We start from the raw sequence: 27,879 nt of genomic DNA, 5'->3' as shown, positions 1-27,879 counted from the left end.
ATATCCTTGTCCACACATCTTTGTACTTCTGCGAGATAAACAGATATGGAACTGGGGAAACTCGACAGAACAACTGACAATGATTTAGATTTACAATTTGCCTTATAACAAATCAATTCCAGATACACAGAAGAGTTACATGTATTTTTAATTAACCAAATCAGAAGAACTGACAGATAATGGAATATTAATAATTAAAATACAAAGACATTGGTATGCAACAAGATCTTTAAAAAAGGAGAAAAATAAAATGCAAAGACAACAATGGATGGATTTAACTCTAAAAATTTAATACAATACAAATTCATAACACTAACAAAAAGGATAAAGAATGCGCTAAATGTTTGTAACACATATAAAAACATACTACTGTCGGGATCCCAATAACTAAATGGGCAATAAAAGGAAATTAAAAAGACTAAAATTTAATGTAATAGGTACTAATGTGTAGCTATTAGCAATTTTTCCAGGTTAAGATTATCATTACAATTAAAAAAAAAATTTTACAAAACACTTTCTAAAAATGAAGACTGCTGGAACTTCAGGGAAACCAAAGAACTGAGAGAAAAGCAACTTGGTAACACCAATTAAAATAGAAAAATCTGTGTTTTTGATCCTATGCCTGGAAATTTATTTTGTGGAGATAATTCAAAGAAGGAAAGAGCAGAAGGTCTTTAAACAAAGTTGATCACTGCAGCATTATTTAGAAGTAAAAGGTGTGGGCCGGGCGTGGTGGCTCACGCCTGTAACCCCAGCACTTTGGGAGGCCGAGGTGGGTGGATCACGAGGTCAGGAGATCAAGACCATCTTGGCTAACACAGTGAGACCCCATCTCTACTAAAAATACAAAAAATTAGCCGGGCATGTTGGTGGGCGCCTGTAATCCCAGCTACTAGGGGGGCTGAGGCAGAAGAATGGTGTGAACCCAGGAGGCGGAGCTTGCAGTGTGAGCTAAGATCATGCCACTGCACTCCAGCCTGGGCGACAGAGCAAGACTCTGTCTCAAAAAAAAGTCAAAGGTGTGAAACCTAGATGTTAACAGTAACTGGATAAACAACACTATGTTGAAACACAGTTCACATTAAATTATTATTAGTTTTTGAGACAGGTCTTGGTCTGTCTCCCAGGCTGGAGTGCAGTGGTGTGATCTTGGCTCCCTGCAGCCTCCATCTCTTGGGCTCAAGTGATTCTCTCACCTCAGCCTTTCAAGTAGCTGGGACTACAGGTGTGTGCCACCACACCCAGCTACTTTTTGTATTTTCTGTAGAGACGGAGTCTCGCCATGTTGCTCAGACTTGTCTTGAACTCCCGGACTCAAGTGATCTGACCTTCTCAGCCTCCCAAAGTACTAGGATTACAGGCGTGAGCCACCACACCTGGCCCCAAATTATTATTATTATTATTATTTATTTTTTTTTTTGAGATGGAGTTTTGCTCTTGTTGTCCAGGCTGGAGTGCAATGGTGCGATCTCAGCTCACTAAAACCTCTGTCTCCCGGGTTCAAGGGATTCTCCGGCCTCGGCCTCCCGAGTAGCTGGGATTACAGGCACTTGCCACCATGCCCGGCTAATTTTGTATTTTTAGTAGATACAGACTTTCACCATGTTGGCCAGGCTGGTCTCGAACTCCCAACCTCAAGTAATCTGCCCACCTTGGCCTCCGGAAGTGCTGGGATTACAGGCGTGAGCCACCGTGCCCAGCCCCAAAATTATTTTTAAAAGCAGAAGACTGTAGAAATAGTGGATATGTAAAGGTGATGGGATTATGAATATGGTTTCTTGTTAATGTCCCCTCAATATGTGATATTTTTCAAGGCTACATACTCTATAAAATAAGGAAACACATTTACAGGGAACATGGGAGTGATAATTTCTGGAATGGGACTGGTTTTCCTGGACATCATGAGATACAGCTCTCCATGATTAAACAGCAAGTGACATAAATTCAACATTAATATAATAAAATTTTAGTGAATCAAGTTTTCACAACACAAAAATGTTGTACACGCTAGTGGCTCTATAACACATGCTTTTATTTAACATCAAGACACTTCAAGGCAAAGACACAAAGTGGTAAATGGAATATAACAAACTTATTTTTGTATTGATAAATACTTATCAAGTAATAGCTGTAGTATATAAAATATAAGTCCAAAGACACTGTTTGGCTGGTTTAATACACCATCCTTTCCAAAAATGGAACCCAAAAGACCAAATCCTCGACCCCATCTGTAAAATAAGGAAAACCAGTAACCCTATATTGGAATTTCCCTATTTTAAAAAATGTAAAATTATTTGAGAACGTTATCCAATTCTAAAATCAACTAAGTTGCCATATGTCTTAAATGTCCTGTGTTGAGGGAGTGATTTACCCCAAAGAGGGAGGCCAGTCACTAGATTTCTGATTAAAAATAATCATCTAAAATGAACATATCTAAAAGTGCCAGTATACCCATCTGAATCAGTTGCCAATTTCTATGTATTCTCTTTTCCAAAAGGTAGGGCAAAGTATTCATTTTCCAGTGGCATTAGTATTTGCAGAAGGAGACTTCTCTCTGCTTAAGCCAGGGTCTCTTAACAATGGACCACTGACATTTTGGGCTACATAATTCTTTGTGTTGTGGGGTGTTCTGTGCATTACATAACAGTACCCCTGGGCTCCACCCACTAGATGCTGCTAGTACTCCTCCACCCCAGGTGTGGCTACCAAAAACGCAGTCACAGCCATTGCCAAACGTCCCCTGGGACACAACTGTCCCCATTTGAAAGCCATAGATGTAAGTTGTGCTATTTATTCACTCAAATAATATAGATTGAAACGTTTTTTTCTTCACGAATTTCACCAGGATATGCATTAAGAAATATACTGGGAATGTATTTTTTAAATGTAGGGCTGGGCATGGTAGCTCACGCCTGTAATCTCAGCACTTTGGGAGGCCGAGGTGAGCAAATCACGAGGTCAAGAGTTCGAGACCATGCTGAAACCCCTGTCTCTACTGAAAATACAAAAAATTAGCTGGGTGTGGTGGCATATGCCTGTAATCCCAGCTACTCAAGAGGCTGAGGCAGGAGAATCGCTTGAACCCAGGAGGTGGAGGTTGCAGTGAACCGAGATTGTACCACTGCACTCCAGCCTGGGCAACAAGAGCAAAACTCCATTAAAAAAAAAAAAGGTAGGATAATATCAGAAACTGTAGGTCTTTCCTGGAGTCCTATCTCAGAAGTAAAAAACCAGATACATTATATGCCCTTTCAGGTTTTATTTGCAAGTTAACTTTAAATCTTGCATTTGACTTAAGATTTTTAAAATCTGATTTTCTTTTTATAAATTGTTAATACTGATTTGATAAAATTTGATACAAATATCAAACTAGCACTCATTTTGAATAAAAAAAACCTTTAAAGGTAATGTTAACTCTGGATGGAACAAGAGTGCTTCTTAAATACTAAAAAACATAACCAGTTATGGTGTTAAGTCAGTACAGAAACACTCTAAATAAAATCTATACTTAGGTTCTGAAGACAAACTCCCCCAAAGCAAGGATAAATAAATGATTCTTCACTGGCCACAACAGTTTAATGGCACTCGATGCCCAAGATATAGAATGAAACCCCTGCATAACAGTGATGTTGGGAGAGAAAAATCACCCCGATTTTACAAACAAGTGAAAGTCATGAAGATTTTTATTGTACAATTATACAATCCTTTTTTTGCGGGGGGGCGGGGCGGGAAGGGGACAGGATCTTTCTCTGTTTCCCAGGCTACAGTGCAGTTGCAGTCATGACTCACTGCAGCCTCAACCTCCCAGTTTCAAGTAATTCTCCTGCCTCAACCTCCCAAAGTAGCTGAGACTACGACACCCAGCCTTTCTTTTTTTTTTTTTTTTTTTTTTTTTTTTGTAGAGTTGGGGCTTTGCCATGTGCCAAGGCTGGTCTCGAATTACTGGGCTCACGCAATCCTCCCACACTGGCCTCCCAAAAATCTGGGATTACAGGCTGAGCTATCACGCCCAGCCTTCAGTTATACATTTCAAAGAAAATAAAATAATTTCCATTATATTCATTTCTTCTTTCACTCATCTAAATACTTATTGGGCATGTACTGTGTGCACTGGTGCTAGGTGCTGGGGATCCAGAGTGAAGGAGCCAGACAAGGTGCTGCCCTTGTGGACCTTAAATTCTATTTAGGGAAGAAATAAACAGGTAAACAAACGCCAGGTTACCTGCAGAAATGGACACACCTGGTAACAGATACACGGGAAAACACTGGCCTCAAGTGATCCGCCCCCCTCTGGTTCCCAAAGTGCTGGGGTTACTGTTCCTGGCCTCTGTCCCTGCATCTTTATGTGCCTGCAACACCAAGAGGGAGTTCTTGGCCCCTGGATTAGGGTCAGGGCCCCAGAGGCCCAGGATCAAGGCTATGGCTGCATCCTAAGGACAAGAGGCTGCATCTGACAGGTATGGAAGAGGCTCTGCTGAGGCCTCCTTGAATTCCTGCTGGGGAAAGCAAGTGGAGGTGCTCCTTGAAGAAACAGGGGGATCCCACCGATCTCAGGGGTTCTGTTCTGGCCTGCGACCCTGGATCGTCTAGCCTGGGCCGGGATGGGGAGCAGATCTCGCCCTTCTTAGCTGGGGCTGAGGGTGAGGGTCCCGTTTCCCCAAAGGCCTAGCCTGGGGTTCCAGCCACAGGCCCCCCTGGGCAGCGCCCATCCCCGCCCCGCCCCGCCCCGCCCCTCCAGGCCTGGCACTCGTCCTGAACCAAGATTGCGCCGACGGCCTCGGGGGCGTCACGCCACCTGCCCGTGTCTCCCGACCCGCCCTAGGGGCACCTCCTGCGCTGCTCTTAACCCCGCAGATGGTGGCCGAGCGGGAGAGCGGGAAGCATGGCCCGGAGGACGGCGGTGGCCTGGGCGGCGCTCGGGCCGCTGTTGTGGGGCTGCGCGCTGGCGCTGCAGGGCGGGATGCTGTACCCCCGGGAGACCCCGTCGCGGGAGCGCAAGGAGCTGGACGGCCTCTGGAGCTTCCGCGCTGACTTCTCCCACAACCGACGGCGGGGCTTCGAGGAGCAGTGGTACCGGCGGCCGCTGTGGGAGGTGCGATCTGGGGTCAGGGCCGGGAGGCGCCCGGAAGCCCGGCGATGGGAGTTGGGGAGCCCGAGCCCCCCCGCAGGCTCCTTCCCCTGGGCTTCCCGGAGCTGGGAGCCCGCAGGAGGTTAAAGGTCAACGGACTTAGGGGGCGTGGGGTTGGGGGACGTGGGAACAGGAGCACCCTGGAGGGCCAGGGTGGAGGAGGCAGGAGGAGGAGAAAAGGCTCCTGCCCAGCCCCTTCCCGAGGCGAAGGCTGAGCTTGGGCAGTGTCCTTCCTTTTAATATTTATTTTTAATTTAAAAAAATTTTTTTGAGATTGGGTTTGCCCCTGTCTCCCAGGCTGGAGGGGAGTGGCGCCATCCTAACTTCTGAGCTCCAGCAGTTCTCCCGCCCCAGTCTTGCAGTTTAGCTGGGGCCACCACGCCTAGCTAAGTGAAAAAAAAAAAAAAAAACACACACACACACACACAAAACCTTATCCAGGCTCAGTGGCTCACGCCTGTTATCCCAGCACTTTGGGAGGCGGAGGCAGGTGAATCACCTGAGGCCAGGAGTTTGAGACCAGGCTGGCCAACATAACATGGTGAAACCTCGTCTCTACTAAAAATATAAAAATTAGACGAGTGTGGTGGCTCACGCCTGTAATCCCAGCACTTTGGGAGGTCGAGGCGGGTGGATTACAAGGTAGGAGATCAAAACCATCCTGGCTAACATGGTGAAACCCCGTCTCTACTAAAAATACAAAAAAATTATCTGGGTGTGGTGGTGGGTGCCTGTAGTCCCAGCTACTAGGGATGCTGAGGCAGGAGAATGGCATTAACCGGGGAGGCGGAGCTTGCAATGAGTCCGAGATCCCGCCACTGTACTCCAGCCTGGCAACAGAGCGAGACTCTGTCTCAATAAATAAATAAATAAATAAATAAATAAATAAATAAATAAAGTCTCACTCCATTACCCAGGCTGGTCTCAAACTCCTGGCCTCAAACCATCCTCCCACGTTGACCTCCCAAAGCGCTGATTACAGTCATGAGCCACCCACACACTTGTCAGGCCAGAGCGACAGGTGCTGCACAGAACTGGGCCCGGGGATCAGGAGGAGGGGACAGTTTAGACCTCCTGAAGTCAGCTCTGCTGTGGAGGGAAGGTCCCTTGGTTTTCATGGTTCAGATAGAGGACAGGACCTGACATCAGACCAAGGACGCTACCCCTGTTCCCCTCCTGACTTGGATGTGGTCAGCAGAGAAGTGGGACCCGGTGAGGTCTATATCCTCTTTTTCCGACTTTGCAGCATTCAGTACAGGAGGGAGAGAGGAGGGGGCTGGGTGCCAGTGTGTGCCCCACTCACAGTGTCCTAAGCAAAGTTCCCCCCATCCCAACTAGCCCTCCTCCCTGTGACAGGCAGTGGACCATCTGCCTCTTAGTCACAGGTCTGAACCTTCTTGCCTCTGGCTGGGATGTGGCCCTGGGCTTGCTCCTGTCTTGGGAGCTGTTGGGCCCCATCCACTCTGAGGAGGAACTCCTGGCTCCCCTGGCCCAGGTGCACAAACCGCCCTGGCAATTGACCTGTTATCAGCAAGTTATCTGTCTGTTCCGCCAAGAGTCCTCACAATGTGTCAGGGCTTTTGCACTAAGCCTGGGACACAGCTGTGCAGCACACTGGTCCCGGATCCCTTTGGGGGCCTAGGAGCTGAGCCCGGCCCTTCTCTCCACAGTCAGGCCCCACCCTGGACATGCCAGTTCCCTCCAGCTTCAACGACATCAGCCAGGACTGGCGTCTGCGGCATTTTGTAGGCTGGGTGTGGTATGAACGGGAGGTGATCCTGCCGGAGCGATGGACCCAGGACCTGAACATAAGAGTGGTGCTGAGGATTGGCAGTGCCCACGCCTATGCCATCGTGGTCAGTGCGGTCAGGAGCAGGCAGGGTGGGTAGGCACGGCTGTTGCACGGCGTGGGACCCCCAGCTGCCACCCACAGCCTGTCTGCCAGGGTGGGATGGTGAGGTGGCCTGATCTACCCCATTGGGATGCCATTCTTCCTGTCTGATGGGCAGGCCCCAGAGCCCCATGCTGCAGGTTATATGGGGGAGTGCCCGACAGCTGGGCCTCTCCTCATGCCCTGACCCCCTCCCCATGTCTCCTGTGTCTGCAGTGGGTGAATGGGGTCCACACGCTAGAGCATGAGGGGGGCTACCTCCCCTTTGAAGCCGACATCAGCAACCTGGTCCAGGTGAGGCCCCTGTCCTCCCAGCTCCGCATCACTATCGCCATCGACAACACACTCACCCCCACCACCCTGCCACCAGGGACCATCCAATACAAGAACGACACCTCCAGGTGGGTGCCATCCTGCTTCCATTGCACGCACCCACCTTCCCGCCCCACCCCGTGGTCTTCCTGCTAGGGACAGGGTGGCCTTTGCAGAGTGGAGGCCCTGGATCTGGGGAGGCTGGGAGGCATGTGAGCTGAGGTCAAGGGACCCAGGGCAAGGGCCCAGCGAACCATAGTCCTCCCACTCTAGCTATCCCAAGGGTTACTTTGTCCAGAACATATACTTTGACTTCTTCAACTACGCGGGACTGCAGCGGTCTGTGCTTCTGTACACGACACCCACCGCCTACATCGATGACATCACCGTCACCACCGGCGTGGAGCACGACAGTGGTGAGGGCTTCTGGTAGGATCCTCCCTCAGTGGGGCCCAGGGTGGCTCTGTTTGTTCCCTGTTTGGAAAGCTCTCCCAGGAAAAAGGTGCTCCCAGCATCTCTAAACCCTCACAGGTTCCCATCCACCTACAAAGCTAAATTCCAGGCTGTCTGAGTGGGCACGGGCTCCCGAAATCACCCGTGTGGTTGACCTCCCTTGGAGAAGAGGGGTCTGGCCTAACATCACACAGCTCAGGGTGGCAGTCGTGTCCCTTCACCACTGTGCTGCCCTCACTCCAGCTCCCCTTGCTACACGTCATGCTCAAGGAACAGGCAGCTTCGGGGGGCCGGGCATGGTGGCTCACACCTGTCATCCAGCACTTTGCAAGGAGGCCCTGGTAGAAGGATCACTTGAGGCCAGTAGTTCAAGATCAGCCTGAGCAACATAGCGAGGCCATCACCACAAAAAATTTAAAAATTAGCCAGGCATGGTGATGCATACCAGTAGTCCCAGCTGCTGAGGCAGGAGAATCACTTGAGCCTGGGTGCAGTGAGCTATGACCATGCCACTGCACTCTGGTCTGGGCAACAGAGGGAGACCCTGTCTTTCTTTCTCTCTCTCTCTCTCTCTCTTTTTGTTTTTTGAGATGGAGTCTCTCTCTGTCGCCAGGCTGGAGGGCAATGGTGCGATCTCGGCCCACTGCAAACTCTGCCTCCTGGGTTCAAGTGATTCTCCTGCGTCAACCCCCCGAGTAGCTGGGATTACAGGCATCCACCACCAGGCCTGGATAATTTTTGTATTTTTTTTTTAGTAGAGACGGGGTTTCTACTAAACCCTCTACTAAATCATGTTGGCCTGATTGGTCTTGAACTCCTAACCTCAGGTGATCCACCCTCCTCAACCTGCCAAAGTGCAAGGATTACAGGTGTGAGCCACCTCACCCAGCTGGGATACACTGTGTGCTTTTTTTTGGTTTTGTTTTGTTTGTTTGTTTGTTTGTTTTTTGAGACGGAGTCGTGCTCTGTTGCCCAGGATGGAGTATGGTGGCATGATCTTGGCTCAGCAACCTCTGCCTCCCGGGTTCAAGCAATTTTCCTGCCTCAGCCTCCCGAGCAGCTGGGACCTCAGGCGTGTGCCACCATGCCCAGCTAATTTTTGTATTTTTAATAGAAACAGGGTTTCACCATGTTGGCCAGGCTGGTTCGAACTCCTGACTTCTGGATCCATGTGCCTCATCCTCCCAAAATGCTGGGATTACAGGTGTGAGCCACCACACCTGGCCTGGGATATCCTGTATTTAAGAAAAATCTTTGTTTTAAGTTTTTTTCTTTTTTAAAAATATGTCTTTTTCTCTTTCTGAGATGAGGCCTTGCACTGTGGCCCAGGCTAGAGTGCAGTGGTGAGACTACTGACAGCTGTTGTGGGGCCGCAGTTCTAAGTTTAAAAGAATTTAGGCTGGGTGTGGTGGCTAATGCCTGTCATCCCAGCACTTTGGGAGTCCAAGGTGGGCAGATTGCTTGAGCTGCAAAGTTCAAGACCAGCCTGGGCAACATAGTGAGACCCTGTCTGAAAAAATAAATAAATAAAAAAGAATTGAAAGAAGAATCACACAGCAAAGGCAATGGAGCATAGAGCAATTTATTGCTCAGGAAAAGTATTTTGGAAGTAAAGTTTAGAATAGCCTGGGTGCAGTGGCTCATGCCTGTCATCCCAGCACTTTTGGAGGCCAAGGCGGGTGGATCACTTGGGCTCAGAAGTTCAAACCAGCCTAGCCAACATTAGCTGGGCATTGTGGTGTGAGCCTGCAATCCCAGCTACTCAGGAGGTTGAGATGGGAGAATTGCTTGAACCCGGGAGGTGGAGGTTGCAGTGAGCTGAGATTGCAACACTGCACTCCAGCCTGGGTGATAGAGCGACACCCCAACTCAAAAAAAACAGTGAAGTGCAAAACACACGGTTCACCCTGAGACACAGAATTCAGGACAGGCTGCTCGTAAGGATGAGACAGCGCCGATTATTACTGGGGAAACTCCCTTTCTGGGTGTCTTCCATGATGAATTCCTAAGGAGCTGGGAAGAGGTGTTACTGTAAGCACGTTCTGGGCTGTCCTCTGGGTGCTGCACATGCGCAGTAGCTGTACATGCGTGTTCACACGTCACGTGTCTCAACGCCGTGGCTGGCATGTCCAAAGGACACAGTCACTTCTTGACTACCTACCCTGCCTCAAGATCATAGCTCACTGCAGCCCCGAACTCCTGGCTCAACAAATCCTCCCACTTCAGCCTCCCAAGTAGCTGGGGCTGCTGGGGCTGCTGGGGCTGCAAGCACGCACCAGCACGCCCGGCTGATTGTTTGTGTTTTTAGGGAAGAAGTGGTTTCCCTGTGTTACCCAGGCTGGTCTTGAACTCCTGGGATCAAGCGATCCTCCCACCTCAGCCTCCCCAAGTGTTGGGATTACAGGTCTGACCACTGTGCCTGGCCCAAAAATACCTTTTTTTCAATTAAAAAAAGTACTGGGTGCGGTGGCTCACACCTGTAATCCCAGCACTTTGGGAGGCCAAGGTGGGTGGATCACCTAAGGTCAGGGGTTCTAGAGCAGCCTGGCCAGTATGACAAAACCCCATCTCTACTAAAGATACAAAAATTCACCAAGCATGGTGGTACAAGCCTATAATTCTAGGTACTTGGGAGGCTGAGGCAGGAGAATCACCTGAACCCCAAAGGTGGAGGTTGCAGTGAGCTTCCAGCCTGGGGGACAGAGTGAGACTCCATCTCAAAAAAATAATGAAAAAATTAACTTAAAAAAAGCAACAGAAACAAATGGCTTCCTGGCAGCAGTGGCTGCAGGGCACTCCCGTTTGTGCCACTCAGGTCGTGTCCCTCCCTCAGCCCTGCTCTCTCTCGTTTCTCGCAGGGCTGGTGAATTACCAGATCTCTGTCAAGGGCAGTAACCTGTTCGAGTTGGAAGTGCGTCTTCTGGATGCAGAAAACAAACTCGTGGCGAACGGGACAGGCACCCAGGGCCAGCTGAAGGTGCCGGGTGCCAGGCTCTGGTGGCCATACCTGATGCACAAACGCCCCGCCTATCTGTACTCGTTGGAGGTAATGGTGGTTTGGGGCTTGCCCAAGGGAGGTCTTTTGCCTGCATTTGGTGACCTTGGCTTCAGCAGGAGCCCAGGACAGGTGAACGGGCAGCGTGGTCCTCTGAGCTTTCTGATGTTTCTCACCCTTGGTGGGAGGCCCAGTTTTTTTTGTTGTTGTTGTTTTGTTTTTGAGATGGTCTCACTCTGTCACCCCAGCTAGAGTGCAGTGGCCTGATCACAGCTTACTGCAGCCTTGAGCTCTCAGCCTGCAGCAATCCTCCTACCTTGGTCTCCTGAGTAGCTGGGACTACAGGCACATGCCGCCATGCCTGGCTAATTAAAGAAAAAATTTTTGTAGGCTGGCCATGGTGGCTCATGCCTATAATCCCAGCATTTTGGGAGGCTAAGGCAGATGGATTACTTGAGGCCAGGAGTTTGAGACCAGCCTGGCCAACATAGTGAAACCCCATCTCTACTAAAAATATGACAATTTGCTGGGCATGGTGGTGCACACTTGTAATTCCAGCTACTCGGGAGGCTGAGGCAGGAGAATTGCTTGAACTCAGGAGGCAGAGGTTGCAGTGAGCTGAGATCACACCACTGCAGTCCAGCCTGGGGGACAGAGTGAGACGGCGTCAAAAAAAAAAAAATTTTTTTTAATAGAGATGGGTTGCAGTCTGTCGCCAGGCTGGTCTTGAGTTCCTGGACTCAAGTGATCCTCCTGCCTTAGCCTCCAAAAGTGTGAGAACTCCCGGCATGAGCCTCCTTGTCTGGTCAAGGGGAAGGCCCCAGGGAAGGCCCCATTTTGAAGGGCACTTCCCCAGGGTCAGCCAGGGAAGGGCAGAGCCTCTGATTGCTGCATCTCTGCTTACAGGCCCAGGGGCAGCTGCTGGGGTGCACGAGGGGCCTTCCTGGCAGAGGGCTCAGGCTGTTGGGGTGCTCACACCTGGTGCTTTGGTTGTTGTAGGTGCGGCTGACTGCACAGACATCACTGGGGCCTGTGTCTGACTTCTACACCCTCCCTGTGGGGATCCGCACTGTGAATGTCAACAAAAGCCAGTTCCTCATCAATGGGAAACCTTTCTATTTCCACGGTGTCAACAAGCATGAGGATGCGGACGTGCGTTGGGGCTCCTGGGTCCTTGTGGGGGCTGCTTCTGGTCACCCTCCACTTTCACCTTCCCTGTGTCCTGTAGTTGAGGGCAGCTCAGGGCAATGAGGCAAATGGCTCCAAATGGAGAGGGGACTCGTGGGGTGGCTCTCCAGGGTCCTGGCTCTTGGAGAAAGTGCACCTTTGACAGGGACGGGTCATTCAGTTCTGCTGTCCCTTAGATCCGAGGGAAGGGCTTCGACTGGCCGCTGCTGGTGAAGGATTTCAACCTGCTTCGCTGGCTTGGTGCCAATGCCTTCCGCACCAGCCACTACCCCTACGCCGAGGAAGTGCTGCAGATGTGTGACCGCTATGGGATTGTGGTCATCGATGAGTGTCCTGGCGTGGGCCTGGAGCTGCCGTGAGTTCCCGCTGTGCACCTGCTCCACCTGCCCAGCCCGTGGGCTGCACCATGACCCTCTGTCCCTTCCCTCCTGGCCTGCAGGCAGTTCTTCAACAACGTGTCCCTGCAGAACCACATGCGGGTGATGGAGGAAGTGGTGCGCAGGGACAAGAACCACCCCGCCGTCGTGATGTGGTCTGTGGCCAACGAGCCTGCGTCCCACCTAGAATCTGCCGGCTACTACTTGAAGTGAGTGCCCCCTGCCTGCCCTCGGCTAGGTTGGGGAGGAGACCCTGGCAGGCGGCTGGCTGGGGTGGGCGTGTGCTGTTCAAGATCAGCCTCCCGTCCAGCCCAATGGCAAGGCCGTCTATACCTGGACATTCAGGGGACCAAATACCCACCCACATTGTGGTTTTCTATTTATTTATTTTTATTTTTGAGATGGAGTCTCACTGTGTTGCCTAGGCTGGAGTGCGGTGGCGTGATCTTGGCACACTACAACCTCTGCCTCCCGGGTTCAAGTGATTCTCCTGCCTTAGCCTCCCGAGTAGCTAGGATTACAGGCACCCATGAGCCACTGTGCCTAGCCTGGTTTTTTTTTTTTTTTTTTTTTTTTTTTTTTGAAACAGGTTCTCACTCTGGTTGCTGAGGTTAGAGTGCAGTGGTGCAGTGTTGGCTCACTGCAGCCTTGACTTCCCAGGCTCACGTGATCCTCCTGCCTCAGCCTCCCAAGTAGCTGGGATTATAGATGTGTGTCATCACACTCAGCTAATTTTTGCTTTTTTTGTTTGTTTTTTGATATGGAGTCTCCCTCTGTTGCCCAGGCTGGAGTGCAGGGGCATGATCTCAGCTAACTGCAACCTCTGCCTCCTGGGTTCAAGCGATTCTCCAGCCTCAGCTTCCCGAGTAGCTGGGATTACAGGCATGGGCCACCACGCCCGCTGACTTTTGCCTTTTTTGTTGTTGTTGTTGAGATGGAGTCTCACTCTGTGGCCAGGCTGGAGTGCAGTGGTGCAATCTTAGCTCACTGCAACCTTCACCTCCCAGGTTCAAGTGATTCTGTTGCCTCAGCCTCTTGAGTAGTTGGGACTACAGGCACACGCCAACACACCCTGCTAATTTTTGTATTTTTAGTAGAGACGGCGTTTTACCATTTTGACCAGGGTGGTCTCGATCTCTGATCTCGTGATCTGCCCACCTCGGCCTCCCGAAGTGCTGGGATTACAGATGTGAGCCACCGCACCTGGCCAACTTTTGCATTTTTCAGTAGAGACGGGGTTTCACTATGTTGGGCCAGGCTGGTCTTGGACTCCTGACCTCAGGAGATCCACTTACCTCCGTCTCCCAAGTGCTGGGATTACAGGTGGGAGCCACCGTGCCCGGCTAATTTTTGTATTTTTAGTAGAGACTGGGTTTCACCATGTTTACCAGGCTGGCCTGGAACTCCTGGCCTCTAGTGATCCTCCTGCCTCAGCTTCTCAAAGTGCAGGGATTACAGGTGTGAACCACTGCTGGCCCCCTTTTCTTCCTTACAATCGTGCAGTTCTAACTCAGCGTTCAGAATAGGTTCTTCACTCGCGGTAGAGGCAGCAGAGGTGGTAGAAATGCTTCTTGACTCATACAGCACACCCCAATTTCATGCAGTGCTTTGGGCTGAGCCAAGTCTGCAGCAGGCAGAAGGCTCTGAGAAGTTGTCGCAGCCTGGGCCATGGACAATTCAGAGCTCAGGCCCCAGGGTGTGCTCAGCAGGACTGGGTGGACAGGACGTTTGTTGCAAAGGGAAGGGGAAGAGTACAGGCTTCCAGGAGCAGGTGTTTGAGGCTTCCAGACAGGCTTCTTTGGGAGGTGGCCAGAGGAGATGCCTGTTTTCTGAGGCAGGATTTGGAGGGAGCCACCCAGGCTGGAGAGGTTCAGCCAGGCTGTCCCAAGACTTTGAAGCGTCCCATCTGAGAGCCTGGCTGTTGGAGAGTGTGGGTTTGGAACTTGAGGTAGGGGGTTCTGTTCTGATCTGTGCCAGCCACAGCCTTTGGATGGGCAGAGCAATGATTGGGGAGGGCGTAAAAGAAGAAATGAACTGAGGAAGGAGGAAAACAGGCTTCAACAACAGTCTAGGCTGGGCGTGGTGGCTCACGCCTGTAATCTCAGCACTTTGGGAGGCCAAGGTGAGTGGATCACCTGAGGTCAGGAGTTTGAGACCAGCCTGGCCAACAGATATATTGAAACCCCATCTCTACTAAAAATGCAAAAATTAGCCAGGCGCGTAGGTGGGCGCCTGCAATCCCAGCTACTTGGGAGACTGAGGCAGGAGAATCGCTTGAACCTGGAAGAAGGAGGTTGCAGTGAGCCGAGATCATGTCATTGCACTCCAGCCTGGGCTACGGAGGGAGATTCTGTCTCTTAAAAACACACACACACACACACACACACACACACACAAACAAACAAACAAAAAACCAGTCTACTGTGGAGGCCTTGGGCGGGTGCTGGGAGCTCTGAGGACAGATGGGTTCTTCTGTTGGGTTTTTCTTCTCTTCATCCCTCCTGGTTAACTCTCCTCAGCATCAGGGCCATTTCTTCTTCTTCTTCTTCTTCTTTTTTTTTTTGACAGAGTTTTGCTCTTGTTGCCCAGGCTGGAGTGCAATGGTGCCATCTCGGCTCACAGCAACTTCTGCCTTCCAGGTTCAAGCAATTCTCCTGCCTCAGCCTCCCGAGTAGCTGGGATTACAGGCATGTGCCACCATGCCCGGCTAATTTTGTATTTTTAGTAGAGACGTGGTTTCTTCATGTTGGTCAGGCTGGTCTCAAACTCCCGACCTCAGGTGATCCGCCCCCCTCAGCCTCCCAAAGTGCTGGGATTATAGTTGTGAGCCACTGCGCCTGGCCTGTGGGCCGTTTCTTCTAAGAGGCTGTCCCTGACTCTCCAGTCCAAGTTATGTTTATTGTCTAGCAGAGCCCAATTCCTGCCACCACTTGTCACTTCCATTTGAAACATTTCTTTCATTGTTTGTTTTTCAGAGTCAGGGTCTCGCTGTTCCCCAGACTGGAGTGCAGTGGTGCAGTCATGGCTCATTGCCACCTCGGCCTCCTGGGCTTAAGCGATCCTCCCCACTCAGCCTCCCAAATACCTGGGACCACAGGCGTGCACTGCCATGCCAGGCTAAGTTTAAATTTTTTTTTCACAAGATGGAGTCTTGCTCTGTTGCCCAGGCTGGAGAGCAGTGGTGTGATTTCGGCTCACTACAACCTCTACCTCCTGGGTTCAAGCAATTCTCTTGCTTCGTGTGTAGCTGGCATTACAGGTGCGTACCACCATGTCTGGCTAGTTTTTTTTTTTGTATTTTTTGTAGAGATGGAATTCCATCATGTTGGCCAGGCTGGTCTGAAACTCTCGATCTCATGATCCATCTGCCTCAACCTCCCAAAGTCCTGGGGGGATTACAGTCATGAGCCACCATGCCCGCCCCTAATTTTTAAATTTGTTGTAGAAACCAGGTCTTGCTCTGTTGCCCAGGCTGGTCTTGAAATGCTGGGCTGGTCTCTAGTAAGCCTCCAAAGTGCTGGGATTCTAGGCGTGAGCCACCGTGCCCGGCTCTTGCACCATTTCTCTGTGCATACGTTTCCACTCGCACTGCCCAGGACCTGTGGACTTAGATTTGAGTCACTGCTGAGCACCTCGCACCCAACCCCATGCCTACTTTCCAAGGAGTGCCCCTGTTTGCTTGATGCATTAATAAATACCCCACCCAATTCTGCACCCATCCACTCCTGTGTTCAAGAGCTGTTTCAGGGAGTCAACCTCATTTTTAGCAGTGTTCAGCCCAGTGGCCTCGGCTCTGTGTACCTGGAAGGGTGGCTAACCTCTGGGAAGATAGGATTCAGAGACAGGGGGAGAAAGAGTGATGTTAGAGACCTCGGTCTAGGCCTAGAGGAACATGTGCCCTTACTTAAAATACATCTCCAGTTAGGGAAGAAAGCAGCAGCTCCATGCTTTTTTTTTCCCCTTTGTTTTTGTTTGTTTGTTTTGAGACAGGGTCTTGCTCTGTGGACCAGGCTGGAGTGCAGTGGCGCGATCTCAGCTCACTGCAACCTCCACCTCCCGGGTTCCAGTGATTCTTGTGCTTCAGCCTCCCGAGTAGCTGGGGTTACAGATGCGCACCACCATGCCCGGCTAATTTTTGTATTTGTAGTAGAGAAGGGGTTTACCATGTTGGCCAGGCTGATCTTGAACTCCTGACCTCAGGTGATCCATCTGCCTCGGCCTCCCGAACTGCTGGGATTACGGGTGTGAGCCATCTTGCCTGGCCCCGTGTTGTGTTCTGGCGGGGGAAGATGGGACAGAGAGGATGGGAGGGTGTCTGAGCCATTCCTGGACCGACAGAACCCGTGTCTTCTGCCTTTTGTGGACAGGATGGCGATCGCTCACACCAAAGCCTTGGACCCCTCCCGGCCTGTGACCTTTGTGACCAGAACCAACTATGCAGCAGACAAGGGGGTGAGCCTGGGGGCCCCCATCCCACTTCTCCCTGCCTTTGCCTAGGCTCGTCCTGAAACCTGCTCATTGGAACAGCTGGAAAGCACCATGCGCTGCCAGTCTGGGTTTTTTTCATTTTGTTTTTTACTTAAAATGATAGAGAAAGGGTCTTGCCATGTTGCCCAGGCTGGTCTCGAACTCCTGGGCTCAAGCGATCCTCCTGCCTCAGCCTCCCAAAGGGCTGGGGTTACAGGTGTGGGCCACTGTGCCCAGCCACATCCAGTCTGTCTTCACAGATGGTCTTTGGGTTAATGAGAGTTCTCCCCCTGCTTACTGGCCAGGCAGTGCGGCTGTCTCAATCCAGGGAGGCTGGGCATAGGGAGATGGGATTTGTTTGCTCAGTTTGGACTCAGCGTTTTTTGCACTTCAATGTAATAGACTCATAAAACATCAAAGGTTTAAGGGAGCTTAGAGTTCATCTGGTCCACGCCTGGCTGATGAGAATCTCTAGGGGAAGTTTTTATGAAATGCCAGATCTCTACATTCTTAGATCCTGATTTAGTAACTCCAAGGTTGGAACCTAAGTTTTCCTTTTTCTTGTGTAGAGGCAAGGTCTTACTCTGTTGCCCTGGCTGGAGTGCAGTGGTGTGATCACAGCTCACTGCAGCCTTGAATTCCTGAGCCCAAGTGATCCTCCTGCCTCAGCCTCCAGAGTCTCTGGGACTCCAGGTTTTCACCACCACGCCTGCCTAATTTTACTTTTTTTTTGTAGAGGTGGGATCTCTCTATGTTGCCCAGGCTGGTCTCAAACTCTTGAGCTCAAGTGATCTCCTGCCTTGGCCTCCCAAAGTGCTGGGATTACAGGGATGAGCCACAGGGCCTGGCTGACATTAACATTCTTTTTTTTTTTTGAGATGGAGTCTTGCTCTGTTGCCCAGGCTTGAGTGAAATGGCGCAATCTCAGCTCACTGCAACCTCCTCCTCCCGGGTTCAAGCAATTCTGCCTCAGCCTCCTGAGTCGATGGGATTACAGTGGACAACACCACACCTGGCTAATTTTTGTATTTTTTAGTAGAGATGGGGTTTTGCCACGTTAGCCAGGCTGGTCTCAAACTCCTGACCTCAGGATCCAACACCTCGGCCTCCCAAAGTGCTGGGATTACAGGTGTGAACCACCGCACCCAGCCAGCATTTTTACTAGAAAGAAGTGTGTTCAGGACACATTAGAAACTAGCCAGTTGGACACAGAAGCTTCTGCTGCTCAGCCGTGAGCACTGCTTTGCTGAAGCTGGGGGTGGTCCTACTCGGTCTTCCCTGCCCTGCTGCTAGGATGGACTCTTGCAAGTCCTCTACAGCCCACAGCGCTCCCTCGTGAAAGCTGCCTCAAGATTCTCTGTGACAGCCGGGCGTGGTGGCTTACGTCTATCATCGCAGCACTTTGGGAGGCTGAGGCAGGCGGATCACTTGAGGTCAGGAGTTCAAGACTAGCCCAGCCAACTGGTGAAACCTCGTTTCTACCAAAAATACAAAAAATTAGCCACGCATGGTGGCGCGCACCTGTAATCCTAGCTACTCGGGAGGCTGAGGCACGAGAAGCACCTGATCACGGGAGGCAGAGGTTGCAGTGAGCTGAGATCGCACCACTAACATTCTAGCTTGGGCGACAGAGTGAGACTATGTCTCCAAAATAAAACAAAAGATTCTCTGTGAGAATGACTTCATCAGCCCCTCGGGTGGGAACGCTTCTCCAGGGCAAGGTGAGGGGAAGCCCGAGGATGGGAGTGCTGCCTGGAGAGGACACAGTTCCAGTGGCGCGGGCCCTGGGCTTTGGCTGAGGACTGTGCGTTGGCAGCTGCTGTGCCTCTCACAGCCCTTCCCAGCTGCGCATGTCATGAGCATCAACGTGGAGTGACTGGCCTGCCTCCTTTGGGCCACTATGTGACCATGTTTCCTGCCTATGGAGCAGGGTAATTTCAGGATCTCAATTGGTGTACTTGCATGTTCTCAGGCCCAGGAGGCAGCTCTTCCCGTTCTAGGTGTTTTTTTTTGTTTTGTTTGTTTGTTTTTTGTTTTTAGTAGAAATGGGGACTTGTGATGTTGCCCAGGCTGGTCTCGAACTCCTGGGATCAAGCGATCCTCCCACCTTGGCCTCCCAATGTGCAGGAATTACAGGCATGAGCCACCGTGCCCTGCTAATTTTCTTACTACTATTTTTTGTAGAGCTGGGGTCTTGCTGTGTTGCCCAGGCTGGTCTCGAACTCCTGGCCTCAAGCCATCCTCCTGCTTCAGCTCCCAGAGTGCTGGGATTACATCCCCTTCTTACCTTCTCTGTCAGAGAAGCCCCCACAGTGTGTGAGTGCTGAGTCATGCTGTCTTGTGGGTGCTGAACGGTCCCTGCCGCTCTGGTCCTAGGCTCCGTATGTGGACGTGATCTGTGTGAACAGCTACTACTCTTGGTATCACGACTATGGGCACCTGGAGTTGATTCAGCGGCAGCTTACCACCCAGTTTGAGAACTGGTATAAGACATATCAGAAGCCCATTATTCAGAGCGAGTATGGAGCGGAAGCGATTGTTGGGTTTCACCAGGTAAGTGGTGTTGAGCTTTCTGTTTGTGTGTTCTCTCGAGGCAGAGATGTCACTCACCTCCCCCGGCCTGCCCTGCGCCCACTGCACTGCTCCCCTCACTTCAGCTTTGGGCTCTCCTCCCTCTGCCCTGTCCACGTTCTCTCCTGCCAGCAGCCAGGCCTCGGCCCCCTTTGCTTGGTCCTCAGAGGTGGCCTCCTTACCGGCTTTGTTTCCAGACAGCCTCCTATCACCTGTGCCCAAGTAGTCTTTCTAGCAAATCCAAATTTGTATTTGTTTTTGAGACTGGGTCTCTCTGTCACTAAGGCTAGAGTGTGGTGGTGCAATCACTGCTCACTGCAGCCTTAACCTCCTGGGCTCAAGTGATCCTCCCACCTCAGCCTCCTGAGTAGCTGGGACCATAGGCACATGCCAACATGCCTGGCTAATTTTTTTTACTTTTGTAGAGATGGGGTCTTGCTGTGTTGCCCAGGCTGGTTTTGATTCCTGGGCTCAAGTGATCTCCTGCCTCAGCCTCCCAAAGGGCTGAGATTACAGGTGTGAGCCTCTGCGCCAGCCATAGATGACAATTTTGGGAGTCCTCTCATTGGCTCCCCCAGGCCCACAGGACAAAGCCCTAAACCCTGGTCAGGACACTCAGTGTCCTCTGCTCTCTCCTGGGTTTTCATCCTCTTCTCCCCTCACTCCCGGCCACTGATCTGTTTCCACTGCCCTCGTTTGCTCTCCCGCTCTTGCTTGAGCTGTTTCATCTACCTGGAATTCCCATGTTGGCACCACAATCACCAACTAAAGGATCCTTTTTTTCATCTTTATTGTTTTAGAGATAGGGTCTTGCTATGTTGTCCAGGCTGGTCTCGAACTCCTAGACTCAATTGATCTTCCCACCTTGGCCTCCAAAAGTGCTGGGATTATAGGCGTGACCCACTGTGTTAACCTTTTCCTTTTTTTTTTTTCTTTTTTTTTTTTTGCAGGGTCTTGTTCTATTGCTCAGGCTGGGATGCAGTGGTGCCATCATAGCTCACTGCAGCCTTTGACTCCTGGGCTGAAGTGATTCCCCTGCCTCAGCCTCCTGAGTAGCTGGGACTACAGGAATCACCACAATGGGCAGCCTATTTTTAATTTTTTTTGTAAAGATGGACTCTCGCTATCAGGCTGGTCTGGAACTCCTGGCCTCATGTGATTCTCCTGCCTTGGACTCCCAAAGTACTGGGAATCCAGGCATGAGCCACCATGCCCGGCCTGTCCCCATGTTTTTAATCCATCTCATTTTTTTGTCCTCCTCACCAAAGATATGTTGGTTTGTCTTGTGAGGTTTTTTTTTTCATGTGGATTCCTGAACCCCATCCAGCCCCTCGTACCCTCCCCAGCCAGCTCACACTTGTTTGTCACAGCTCCTGGGACTCCCGTTGACACACAAGGAATAGCCACCCACAGTGGACTGTGCTGTTTTGTTTGTACCCTTAAATTTATCATGCTTATAGAATGCCATGCTCATCCTTTTTGAAAAGGTAAACAGCTCTGAATTTTTTTTTTTTTCGACAGAGTTTAGCTGTTGTCGCCCAGGCTGGAGTGCAGTGGTGCAATCTTGGCTCACATACCTCCATCTCCTAGGTTCAAGCGATCCTCGTGCCTCAGCCTCCCGAGTAGCTGGGATTACAGGCATGCACCACCATGCCTACCTAATTTTGTATTTTCAGTAGAGATGATGTTTCACCATGTTGGTCAGGCTGGTCTTGAACTCCTGACCTCAAGTGATCCACCCGCCTTGGCCTCCCAAACTGCTGGGATTACAGGCATGAGCCACCATGCCAAGTCCCAGCTCTAAACTCTTAAGAAACTCTCGAGAGGGTCTAGGTCAGTGCTGATAGAACCTCTGCAGTGCTGGGCCTGGTGGCTCACACCTGGAATGCTAGCACTTTGGGAGGCCAAGGTCAGAGGATCTCTTGAACCCAGGAGTTTGAGACCAGTCTGCATAACACAGACCTCATCTCTACAAAAAATTTAAAATTAGTTGGGCATGGTTGTGAGTGCTTGTAGTTCAAGCTACTTGGGAGGCTGAGGTGGGAAGATTGAGCCCAGTAGGTCGAGGCAGCCATGATTGTACCACTGTACTCCCACCTGGGTGACAGAGTGAGACCTTGTTTCAAAACAACAACAACAAAAAAAAAACTCTCTTGCAATGATGGAAATGTTCTACATTTGCACTGTCTGAAATGGTACACACTAGCTACACATGGCTATTGAAGTCTTGATATATGACTAGGATAACTGAATTGATTTAGTTTAATTAAAAACAATGTTTTTGAGACAGCCTCACTCTGTTGCCCAGGCTGGAGTGCAGTGGCATAGTCACAGCTCACTGCTCACCCTCCTGAGCTCAAGCGATCCTCCCTCCTTAGCCCCCAAAGTAGCTGGAACCACAGGTGTGCGCCACCACGCCTGGCTAATATTTAGACTCTTTGTAGAGACTGGGTCTCACTGTGTTTCCTAGACTAGTCTTGAACTCCGGGCTCAAGTGATCCTCCTGCCTCGACCTCCAAAAGTACTGGGATTAGAGACCTGAGCTACCATGCCCAGCCTGGTTTAGTTTAGTTTAATTTAATTTAATTAATATACATATATATATTAGAGACAAGGTCTCACTGTGTCACCTAAGCTGGAGTGCAGTGGTGTGAACACAGCTCACTGCCACTTCGATCTCCAGGGCTCAAGCAGTCCTCCCACCTCAGCCTCCCAAGTAGCTGGGAACACAGATGTGTGCCACCAGGCTTGGCTAATTTTTGTATTTTTCATAGAGACGGGGTCTTGATGTGTTGCCCAGGCTGGTCTTGAACTCCTGGGCTCAAGCAGTCCGCCCACCTCAGCTTCCCAAAGTGCTGGGATGACAGGTATGAACCACTGCAACTGGCCCAAAGACATATTTTTACCGGTAGTGTAGGTTAGCTTTAAGATTGTACCAGCAGATAGAGGCAGAAAAGTAATGTAAAGTGAGTATCAAATTACATTCATAAATAAAGCAGTTGCTCATTAAGGTTATCTTTTTCTTTAAACCTCCTTTTTTATTCTGGGTTACATCATTCCCTGGCTGTCTTTACCCCAGCATCAGTGAGTCCTGCAGTCACTATAGCCCCTGCGAGGACAGATATTTTGGTCACCATCAAGTGGATCTTTATTTTTATCGAACTTTACAATTCTGCCAGTTCTGACTCTTATTCTCTTTGCCTTGAATCCCAGGACCCGCCTCTGATGTTCACTGAAGAGTACCAGAAGAGTCTGCTAGAGCAGTACCATGTGGTTCTGGATCAAAAACGCAGAAAGTACGTGGTTGGAGAGCTCATCTGGAATTTTGCCGATTTCATGACTGAACAGTGTAAGTGGCAGTTTGGCTCCTGGGATAAGGTACCCGTCCTTATTTTTTCAGGTTGCCTTGCCAATGCTGGCCATTTCGATTGTAAGAATATTGGAAACAGTGGGGAAGCTGGTTTAATCCATGTAGGTTGTGTTGAGAATTTCGTAGGAAAAGTAAGTTGTGCTTAGGAAGCAGGAAAGCAGTCAGGCCCCCGCCTCCCAAATGTGGTCAAAAAGCAAACAGGAGAGTCAGCTATGGTGAGACGGAAATGGCTAGCTTGCCTTGTTCTTGTCTATTTCATAGCCAGGGAGGAAGGAAAAACGGGACCTCATTATGGATTTACTTTTGGGAAACACTCATTATTCCATAGTAGGGTACAAAGCCTGAGAAGCTTAAGGTATTTCAGGCTGTTGTACATTACTCACTTGCGAAAGTGAATACAGGTGAGTTTCAACGCATCTTGAATGAGGCAGCATTTAAAAGTCTTCAGGCCGGGCATGGTGGCTCATGCCTATAATCCCAAAACTTTGGGAGGCCAAGCTGGGAGGATCGCTTGAGGCCAGGAGTTCAAAACCAGCCTGTTCAGCATAGCAAGACCCCATCTCTACAAAAACAAATTAGCTAGGCGTGGTGGTGTGTGCCTGTAGTCCCAGCTGCTTGGGAAGCTGAGGCAGGCGGATCACCTGAGCACAGGAGTTGGAGGCTGCAGTGAGCTGTGATTGCACCACTGCGCGAGAGCCTGGGCAACAGAGCGAGACCTGCCTTTAAAAAACAAAATTGGTCTTCAAAGAGAATAAGATCTGTGTTCTCACATGGGGACAGATGAGGGGCTGCCATGTTCGCAATGAATGTGTCCCATTTCTTAGTTTATGGACTTACTGTAAACTCAGGATGGCAGTTTGGTGGGTTGGAGAAGGATATGGTAATGGTGGGAATTATTTATCTTACCGGGGAAGACAGGCCTTGGAAAGGTTAAAGCTTAAAAGTGAGAGTGGAAAAGGGATGAATGAATGAACAAGATGAGGTGAGAAGGAAGAGGGAAAGGGAAAAGGAGAACAGGAAGCTCTCCTCTGCGTGGCACCTGCAATAAATGGTTTCTGGGGACATCCGTGATGGCAGTTTTGTGGAGAGGCGTGAGGCTTTATGTGATAAGAAATGGTCTGCAGGCTGGACGCGGTGGCTCACGCCTGTAATCCCAGCACTTTGAGAGGCCGAGGTGGGCAGATCACCTGAAGTCAGGAGTTTGAGACCAGCCTGGCCAACATGGAGAAACCCTGTCTCTACTAAAAATACAAAATTAACGAGGCGTGGTGGCGCATGCCTGTAGTACCAGTCATTTGGGAGACTGAGGCATGAGAATCGATTGAATCTGGGAGACAGAAGTTGCAATGAGCTAAGATCACACCCTGTACTCCAGCTTGGATGATAGAGTGAGACTTTTTTTTTTTTTTTTTTTTGAGATGTAGTTTTGCTCTTGTTTCCCAGGCTGGAGTGCAGTGGTGCTATCTCAGCTCACTGCAAGCTCCACTTCCCGGGTTCAAGCAATTCTCCTGCCTCAGCCTTCCGATTAACTGGGATTAGAGGCAAGCGCCATCACACCCAGCTAATTTTGTATTTTTAGTAGAGACAGGGTTTCTCCATGTTGGACAGGCTGTGCTTGAACTCCCAACCTCAGGTGATCCGCCCGCCTCGGCCTCCCAGAGTGGTAGGATTACAGGCATGAGCCACCATGGCGGGCTGAGACTCGGTCTTAAAAAGAAAAAAATGAGCTGCATCACGATGGGCAAGTCGCCTAAGCTTATCATGAACCTGTCCAGTGGAGATAATGCCGCCACCTTGTGGGTGTTGTAAGGGCTGCATTTGACAAAGTACTTGGCGGTGCCTGTGTTCACTGGTGGAAGAAACAGTCTTGAACCTTTTGGTGGGGAAGGTCTCCTTTCCATTTAACATTTCCATTTACTGGTGGTCTCACCGGGGACGGAGAGTGTCCTGAGAGCACAGTTCTGATAGCTCGATGCTAGCTGTGCTCCCCTCCAGGCTCAGCTCAGGCCTAATGACCACCGGTGGTGGGTGCTGCCATGCTGGACGTTGGCCCCAGAGGGCTTTGAGCTCCACCAGTGGGTCCCACATAGGCACCTGTGGTTGGTCAGGACCCTGGCTCCCACTCGGCGCTGTCTCTTCAGAAAGGCCCAAGTGTTTTGAAGGGTAACTGTCCCAGATACCCACAGCCCTCTGCCTACCTAGTTACCAGACAACTGAGAAGCCAGCATGTAAACCTTATTTTGCAATTAAAAGATAAACTTTTGGTGCTTTTTTTTGGGGGGGGTGGGGGGAAGGAGTCTCACTGTGTTGCCCAGGCTGGAGTGCAGTCACAATCTCAGCTCACTGCAACCTCTGCCTCCTGGGTTCAAGCAATTCTCCTGCCTCAACCTCCTGAGTAGCTGGGACTACAGGCACCCACCACCATGCCCGGATAATTTTTGTATTTTTAGTAGAAACCAGCTTTCACCATATTGTCCAGGCTTGTCTTGAACTCCTGACCTTGTGATCCAACTGCCTTCGCCTCCCAAAGTGCTGGGATTATGGGCATGAGCCAATGCGCCTGGTCTGTTTTTTTGTATTTTTAGTAGAGATGGGGTTTCCTCATGTTGGACAGGCTGGTCTCGACCTCCTGACCTCAGGTGATCCACATTACAGGCATGAGCCACCACACCCAGCCACTGTTTTGGGTATTTCCCCTAACAGAGTAGAAAACGAGGAATTAACACACCAGGGAACCCGGGTGTTTGAGCAGAGCAGTGGTACTTAAATATTTCAGCCCATAAATTGTCACTTCACAGCAAGCATCCTGAAACTATAAGAGGACATTTGGCTGAACATGGTGGCTCGTGCTTATAATCCCAGCACTTTGGGGAGGCTGAGGAGGGCAGATTGCTTGAGCCCAGTAGTTTGAGACCAGCCTGGGAAACATAATGAGATCTTGTCTTTACTAAAAAAAAAAAAAAAAAATCAGCCGGGCATGGTGGTGCTTGAGAGGCTGAGGCAAGAGGATCGCCTGAGCCCAGGAGGTTGAGGCCACAGGGAGCTATGATTGTGTCTCCGCATTCCAGCCTGGGGGACAGTGAGATCATCTCAAAAGAAAAAAAAAACAAGACATTTCTATGTAGTGCCTACCTTGGCTCCAGTGTGGTTCTAACTTGACCCATCAGAAGTCATCTGAATCACTCTGTGTCTTTTTTTTTTTTTTTTTTTTTTTAGCACCGCTGAGAGTGCTGGGGAATAAAAAGGGGGTCTTCACTCGGCAGAGACAACCAAAAAGTGCAGCGTTCCTTTTGCGAGAGAGATACTGGAAGATTGCCAATGAAACCAGGTATCCCCACTCAGTAGCCAAGTCACAGTGTTTGGAAAACAGCCCGTTTACTTGAGCAAGACTGACACCACCTGCGTGTCCCTTCCTCCCCGAGTCAGGGCGACCTCCACAGCAGCAGAACAAGTGCCTCCTGGACTGTTCACGGCAGACCTGAACGTTTCTGGCCTGGGTTTTATGGTCATCTGTGCTAGCAGGGAACACAAGGTGGAAATAAAAGATTTTCTAGTATGGAAATAAAGAGTTGGCATGAAAGTGGCTACTGAAAAGCATCTGAAATCATTTCTGTGCGTCGCGCTGTTTTCAGAGCCTTAACTATGTGTGGACTTTGGAGAAACTGCTGCTCCAACACCCCCACCATGTTCAGAGCAGCTGGTTCCAGAGGGCATCTGCAGAAATAGCCCCACGGTCCTAGGGCCGCCGTGTTTGTGTAGCAAACCGGGCCAGCCTCGACAGGGAGTGAGTAGAAGACTTTCACAGCTGCTGTTCCACGACTCAGATGAGCTAAAGTCCCACATGTACCAACAAATTCATAGAAACGCTGTCATGCTGCAGCACTTAGCAGGGTCTGTGAGCCAGTTTCCACATAGTTCAGCTGGCAGTGTCTGAACGGGAAGGTTAGAGGTAACTGGTTCTCCCAGGACATCGTTCTGACCTCAGCCATAGGGTCTTGACAGAAACGGGCAGATGAGTGTAAACGCCCATTGGCTTTATCATAACGGATGCCACTGAGTGTGACAAGACCTCCTTAAACAACTCTGCCTACAAATCAGCATTCCATGGCTTTACACCCCGAAATGACGCCACCTACCCCCTCCCAGAGCACAGTCTTTCCTTAAGGAATCTCTCCTCCCTCTCTTCACGGGCTCTAGTAAGGCAAGGATGGTGCATCAGTTCTGATTTGAAGTATATGCTTTGAAAAAATATAATATATATACACACACACATAAAACATATATAATATATAAATATATAATTATAAACTATATAAACATATATATTATAAAATACATAAAATATATTACTATATATAATATGTACTATATATAAAATATATATTATATATAATATATACTATATATAAAATATATTGGCCATGTTGGCCAGGTTGGTCTCCCACTCCTAACCTCAGGTGATCCACCCACCTCGGCCTCCCAAAGTCCTGGGATTACAGGCATGGGCCGCCATGCCCGGCCAAATGCCGTTTTATAGCTCCAATATATATTATATGTATACTATATATAATATAATACATAAAAACCTGCTGCAAAATAAACTGAATGGAAAAGGGGCTTGAGACTGTCAGGGCAGAGTCCGTCGGGCATCTGTCCTGCTTGGGCTGCAGTTGCCGCTTCCAGGCCTCATTCAAGTAAACTAGTCGTTTGTAGTTAATAATGAGAAGAAGGAAGTTCAGCACGTACGTGACGACGCAGATGATGCAGAACTCCTTCAACACAAAGTACAGAATGTAGGCCAGGTACAGGGACCCCACGACCGACATGATGGAGGATGTCATGAGGATCAAAGCCGCCACGGCGCTTGCTGTCATGCCTGTAAGAGAAGAGACGCGGGCTCAATCAGGCCTTGGCGCTGGAGAGAGGCTTTCTGAGTGACAAGGACTAACACTGTGTGACTTGCTGCGGTGTTTGAATACTGATCTTCCTACCAAACTCTGAAAATTGAGAACAGAAATACTGGTCTGCTTCGGTTAAAATTATACAGGTTGACTCTAGCAAAATGCCAGTTTTTTGACTTTTTTTTTTTTTTTTTTTTTTAGCAATTCTCCTGCCTCAGCCTCCGAA

General features: G+C 50.0%; 1 protein-coding gene across 4 annotated transcripts; it reads left to right on the top strand.

Annotated features, from left to right (window-relative positions):
* Positions 1–4,156: 4,156 nt before the first annotated feature.
* Positions 4,157–26,346, top strand: LOC103246928 (beta-glucuronidase). 4 transcript variants are annotated; one of them, XM_073012642.1, is made up of 12 exons: positions 4,732–5,092; positions 6,799–6,984; positions 7,236–7,420; positions 7,605–7,747; positions 10,643–10,830; positions 11,779–11,931; positions 12,144–12,322; positions 12,407–12,553; positions 16,712–16,796; positions 19,188–19,364; positions 22,596–22,731; positions 25,969–26,346. In XM_073012642.1, exons 1-12 carry the CDS (start codon positions 4,883–4,885, stop codon positions 26,133–26,135), a joined length of 1,956 nt encoding a protein of 651 aa, XP_072868743.1. In that variant the 5' UTR covers positions 4,732–4,882; the 3' UTR covers positions 26,136–26,346. The 4 variants fall into 4 exon arrangements, with proteins under 4 accessions (XP_072868745.1, XP_072868744.1, XP_072868743.1 ...); XM_073012643.1 differs by lacking the exons at positions 12,144–12,322; positions 16,712–16,796 and having other exon boundaries at positions 4,731–5,092; XM_073012644.1 differs by lacking the exons at positions 16,712–16,796; positions 22,596–22,731; positions 25,969–26,346 and having other exon boundaries at positions 4,157–5,092; positions 19,188–19,306.
* The last annotated feature ends 1,533 nt before the right edge of the window (positions 26,347–27,879 follow it).

The sequence above is a fragment of the Chlorocebus sabaeus genome, chromosome 28 (genome assembly GCF_047675955.1).
Source record: "Chlorocebus sabaeus isolate Y175 chromosome 28, mChlSab1.0.hap1, whole genome shotgun sequence".
In the NCBI taxonomy this organism is placed as follows: Eukaryota; Metazoa; Chordata; class Mammalia; order Primates; family Cercopithecidae; genus Chlorocebus; species Chlorocebus sabaeus.
Note: the sequence above shows the minus strand (reverse complement) of the source record. Positions and strands in the feature narration are given on the sequence as shown.